General features: G+C 48.0%; 1 protein-coding gene across 10 annotated transcripts in view; it reads left to right on the forward strand.

Annotated features, from left to right (window-relative positions):
* LOC102245814 (calcium-dependent secretion activator 1) overlaps positions 1 to 6,000 on the forward strand; it is a 247,162-nt gene that overhangs the window by 74,018 nt on the left and 167,144 nt on the right. For all 10 annotated transcript variants that reach the window (XM_014533224.1, XM_014533220.1, XM_014533218.1 and 7 more), the window contains exon 5: positions 4,788 to 4,854. In XM_014533224.1, the coding sequence (XP_014388710.1) occupies positions 4,788 to 4,854 (67 nt within the window). The remainder of the gene's footprint in view (positions 1 to 4,787; positions 4,855 to 6,000) is intronic.

Below are 6,000 nucleotides of genomic sequence, written 5' to 3' on the forward strand. Positions count from 1 at the left end.
CCTTCTGTTTATGAGCACGCCTCACCCTGAGAGAACACAGCGCAGGAGCCCACTAGCCAGAAGCAGGACGTGGCAGCCCTCAGTTTTCTCCGTTTTGACACCTTCAGGCAGGTGCCACATCAGCAATGGATTCTGAGGAAACCTCCGAGGGGAAGCCCCCTCCACACAGATCACCCGCCACTTTCCACGGGAGGGCTGCTGCGTCTTCTCTGACCCACTCGGCTCGCCCACCCGGAGCCGTTCACCAGAAGTCCTCTCTCTGTGTGTCCAGCTGAAATAACTATTCCTGGTCTTGTTTCAAGAAAGAAACCAAGCTTGTCCTCTAGACCAGGAGGAGATGGTAGGGAAGAGGGTGCCCTAGAGCCAGGCTGTTCCGGTTCTAGATTAAATTCTGCTGCTGCCATTCACCGCTGGGGCCCTAGGGAAGGTGCTTGAACTTTCTGAACATCAGTTTCTTAAACTGAAAAGTAGGATTAATAGCAAATAATAAATGTCTGTGTTGTGCCAGTTATTGTTCTAAGCACTTTATCTCTCACTAGCTACTTTAATCCTCATGACAGCCTTTGAAGTAGGTACCGCTGTTATTATCCCCATTGTACAGGTGAGAAAACTAAGGCAGAGATAAGTCTAGTGACTTGCCCAAGGTCACACACAAACCTAGGCAGCCTGGCTCCGCAGTCAAGCTCTTAACCCCTCCGTGTGGGTGCAATGAATTCCTGCAAAGTGCTTGGCATAGTTCAGAAGGCGAGCACAACTTCTCTCAGCAGTGCCTAGTGTTTTTATTTTGAAGAAAAGTTAGTGATTCCATGTGAGTTACATTCTATGGGAACCAGAGAACTCGTTTTCCTACTTCCATTCTCATCAACTAAAAGTATAAACGCTTTAGATGTAGCAGCGGCATTCATCGTTTCTAATCTCTTTATGTGGATTTAAGTTAAGGGGGGAAGAGAAAATGAGTAGTAGCTGCCAGTATAATTTCAGAAATTATGAGACTGTTACAACCTGGCAGTTGTTACTAAAAATATAAAATTCTTCATGCACTTTCTTTATTTGATCTTTTATTTCATCTATGTACATATGCCCAAGGAGATCTCCTTTCACACATCTAGCTATTGTTTACTACAAGTAATGCTATGCTTTCCTCTGTACAGGGAGATATCCTATATCATAAAGCTCTAATATGCAAATCGACCAACAGCAGAATGACGGGCTGCTATGATGCACACTGACCACCAGGGGGCAGACGTTCAACACAGAGTGGTGCTCCCACAGCGGGGCGCCGCTCAGCCAGAAGCCAGGCTCATGGCTGGTGAGCACAGCAGCGGCAGTGTCTGGAGCCTCTTCTGCCTCCACAGCAGTGCTAAGGACCCCTTCGCGGATATCTGCCTGCCGGACACCCCCCGAGGGGTCCCGGACTGTGAAAGGGCTCAGGCCGGGCTGAGGGACCCCCCAGTGCACCAGGCCTCTGGTTTTATCATAAGGCAGCTTTTATTGGGCATCTACTTCCTGCCATGCCTCATGCTTATACTTCTCAAGCATCACCTGCTTAATCTGCCCCCACACAACACACCCCTGGCCCTGTGTGGAGAACACCGGGAGGTTAAGCAGCTTGCCCAGCATCTAAGGGAACTGGCAGAACTAGCGCTGGAAGGCTCCTCACCAGCACAGATAATAACCCTCTCTGTCCCTGTCCCTGGCCCAGCCTCCATTTTTGCATGACTATGATAATACTAGAGGCCTGGTGCATGGAATTCAAGCACGGGTAAGGTCCCTAGGCCTGGCCAGCGATCAGGGCCAATCGGGGCCTTCCAGCTGCTGACTGGGGCCTCCCTTCACCAGCTGCCGGCTGCCTACTGGGGACTTCCTTTGTTACACGCCTACCCCTGGTGGTCAGCGCACATCATAGTGAGTGATCAGTCTCCTGGTCAAACTCCCACAGGGACAATTTGCATATTAGGCTTTTATATATATAGATATTACCTCAAGAAGGCTGAGAGCTCTGTCCAGGACAGCAGTGTGCTCCACATAATAACAGAGCTGACCGAGTTGACTGCAGGGTGACGAACAGCCATCCAACCGTCCCCACAGCCTCAGCCTGGGTCCGGCCCACCCCCTCTCATCTGCACACGGTCACCCTCTCCTCGCTGGCTCCCTGCTTCTCTTGCCCCTGGCATCAACAGCACATTCGCCACCACGGCCACTGGGATCATCTTAAGTAGAAATATAACCTTGTCACTCCCCTGCCTAAAACCCTCCCTAGTTTTCCATCCTTATTTAGGATGAGTGTGTTACTGATACAATTTCCCGAGTTAAAATGTCACTGTGAAGTGAATGGAGTTTGGGGCAAGAGCGAAAGAGGGGAGACCAGGGAGGAGCCTATTGCCATGGCCCAGGTGGAGGTGACATAGTTGGGGAGTAGCAGCGGAGGTAGAAATAGGCGGGATATACTTTGGAAGGAGAACTCGAAAGACTTGGTGATGCATTGCACGTCTTTATGTGATGATTTTAAATCTCATCAGAAATCATTATAAAGGCTGCTCTGGTTTCCCAAGAACATGGCGTTCAAAACCAATTAAAATATTGCAAATACTTACTGACCACCTGCCATACGCAGTTGACCCCTCAACTGTTCTGCAGTTAGAGACACCGAACCCCCACACAGGCCCGTCACATCCGCAGATTCATCCAGGGTTGAAGTCCGCCAGAATCCGAGGGTGGGAAACCGCGGTTGGGAATGCAAAATTCTGTTTTTGACCCACTGTTGACTGAATCTGCAAATGTGAAACCCTCAGATACAACAGGCAGACTGTATTTACTGAAAAAAAATCTGTGTATTGGCGGACCCGCACAGTTCAAGGGGCAGGTCTGTCAGGAACTGCACTAGGAAATTGAAAAGGAGAGGTTTCTGTGCCAGAAACTTAGAAAGAAAGGACCAGGTTCCTTCCCTCCAGGAGCTCACAGTCCAGTTGGTGTGTGAGTATAAAAGCCAGTACTGTACTAGTACGTTACTGCTGCCGGCACAGAATTGACTTACGTGGCCCTGAGGCGGTGACATCAAGTAAGGACGGAGACCAGGAAGATGTGAGTTCTAACCTCAGGAGCGGGGAGAAGGCTCTCAGGCAGCGTAACTATGCAAAGTCACGGATGGAGGTGAGATTTAGCACGAGGCCAGGAATTACAGACAATACCAGGCACCAGAGGAGCCTGGAGAGTTCACCGGGGCCAGAAAAGGAAGCGCTACCAGGCCGGTCAGGACACTGCATGTTGCCTTCAGAGGCGAAGGCTTCCCCGAGGGTATTCACACCACTAAGGGCACACAAGGTCACTTCCTGATGCACAGACACGCATGTATTAGTTAAATAGGTCCTCATGCATTTTAATGTGTGCCGCATAACATATCATTGGTGTATCAAGGCTATAATGTAAAGTTTTCTTTCAAAATAAATGTATTCATGTTAAACAAGTCAACTTAAACTTTCAAGTGAATCATAGGATAAATGGTGGGCAGATATGGGATAAGTCATGATAGAATGTGAGCAGCCAGAGTTTGGGGCTCCCGTCATGTAAATGGGGAGAGCCACTGGAGTTTCAGCGGGGGAGGCGTGAGAGCACTGCAGACGGTGGCCCTGTCCCAGGACCAGGAGGAGGAAATCACTGTCCCCTGCACTGTCCCTGGGCGCGGACCTGTGGCCCAGGCTGACGTGGTGGAGGTGGGAGGGGAGGACTGAGCAGAGGAGGAACTTTGCAGCAGGTGAATCAGCTGCACTTGGCGACTGAGGAGCAAGGAGGAGGGAACAGAGGCGCCAGGAGACTTCCAGGTTCTGGCTTGAAGGTCTGAGTAGATTTGGGCCACCAGCCACTCCCAGGGCCCCTGAAACTTGTCAATCAGCATCCGTTGTAATTAGGTGCATTGTTCTCTCTGCTCCAAGCGGAAATGCTGTCTGGTTCTTGGTGAAGTGAGGGTTTGGAAGTTGACCCGTTGGTTCTGACAGCAGGTGAAGCCAGTCCTGCGCTGGGGTGTTTGGAAGTGTTGGGGTTTGACCAGCTCTCTCCTCACCTGGCCTAGCAGAGTCTGAAAACCACCAGCCTTCCTTCCTGGATCAGTGCCAGTTCAACGTGTAGCAATCCACAGGGTAATTCCTGAGTGAACTAGCAACACTGGTCTTAAAATCTCCGGACGGCTTTGCCCTTGCCTCCGTGGTCCTTAACCCTCCTTTTTATTTCATGTTTCTGTATAAAGATGAATTTCCACCAACAGAAGAGCATTTGGGGAAAAGGGAGGAGTCCAAGGAGGACTTTCTCTGTCGACTTGAGACTTCTTCCAAATTCTTCCCTGTAACGCATACACCTGCCTTTGGCAGGAAAAAAAAAAAAGAACCTGAGGGAAGGTTTTCCTGAATGCAACTTGGTAAGAGGTGAAAGAATTGGTAGTTGTGAGATTTAGCACGAATTTTTTTCTCTTTGCACCACACCTTTTAGGAGTTTCCCGACCTAAAAGACTTCTAGTGCGTGCACAAATTAAGTCACAATGTAACTTTCTCAGGGTGCCTCCTGGAGCCGTCAGTCTGAGGATGGGAAGTGACTTGGCTGCTGTTTCTTGCTCAGCTCGACTCTGCTTTCTCTTTCTGGACCGTGTGCATGTCTTCGGTTATGAGCACCAAGCCTCACAGTCAAGTGTGTTAGTGGTCCATGAGGTCTGAGAGGTTGGCGACCGCTGGTTTAAGGACAACTTGAACAATGCACTCACACAAGCATTAATGCAACTGTGTCTTTTCCCTTTCCCTTAGGTATTTATGGGCCATCGGCAAGAATGTCTGGAAGAGATGGAAGAAAAGGTTCTTTGTGTTGGTGCAGGTAACTCTTCAACTCTAATATCTGCCTTCAGAGCCATCAGTTTTAACCCTGTGACAGGATTAACGGATGGTGTTTAATGGATGTGAACTACCTGACGCACACAGAGCTCAAGCAGCAGCTCAATGCAGTTGTGCCCTCACAGATCCATGTAACCACCAACCAGAGGCAGACGCACACTTACAGAGCCCAGGGTTCCCTGTGCTCCTTTGCCTATTTCTATTATATCACTTTAAAAATTTTAAAAGTCAATGCATGCTCATTAGTTTCTACTCTGATAATACAGAATTATATAAGATAAGTAGGAGAGGTGAACTCCCACCCCGTCTGTGACGGGGGACCCCAGGGACAGAGCAAGCCTGTGCCTGTTTAGGGCAGTGGGACACCAACATTGTTTTAGAAGAATTTGCTGTTTCTAAAGACACTAAGATACTTCTGAGGAAATTCAGAATTTAGTTGGACTTTTTAACATCTATTTTTTATTTAATTTAATTAATTTATATTTTTATTGCTTAAAGTATTACAGAGTAGTACATATGTCTCCTTTTTTCCCCCTTGACCTTCCCCTGGCCTCCCCTACCCCCAGTGTCTTGTGTCCATTGGTTATGCTTATATACATGCATGCAAGTCCTTCGGTTGATCTCTTACCTCCTGCCCCAACCCTCCCCAGCCTTCCGGCTGTAGTTTGACAGTCTGTTCAATGCTGTTCTGCCTCTGTATCTATTTTTGTTCATCAGTTTATAATGTTCTTTATTATCCATAAATGAGTGAGATCATGTGGTATTTTTCTTTCATTGACTGACTTATTTCACTTAGCATAATGCTCTCCAGTTCCATCCATGCTGTTGTAAATGGTAAGAATTCCTTCCTTTTTACAGCAGCGTAGTATTCCATTGTGTAGATGTACCACAGTTTTCTAATCCATTCATCTGTTGATGGGCATTTAGGCTGTTTCCAAATCTTAGCTATGGGGAATTGTGCTGCTATGAACATAGGGGTGCATATATCCTTTCTGATTGGTGTTTCTGTTTTCTTGGGATATATTCCTAGAAGTGGGATCACTGGGTCAAATGGGAGTTCCATTTTTAGTTTTTTGAGGAAACCCCATACTGTTTTCCATAGTGGCTGCACCAGTCTGCATTCCCACCA

Source organism: Myotis brandtii, unplaced genomic scaffold (assembly GCF_000412655.1).
Source record: "Myotis brandtii unplaced genomic scaffold, ASM41265v1 scaffold954, whole genome shotgun sequence".
Classification (NCBI taxonomy): Eukaryota; Metazoa; Chordata; class Mammalia; order Chiroptera; family Vespertilionidae; genus Myotis; species Myotis brandtii.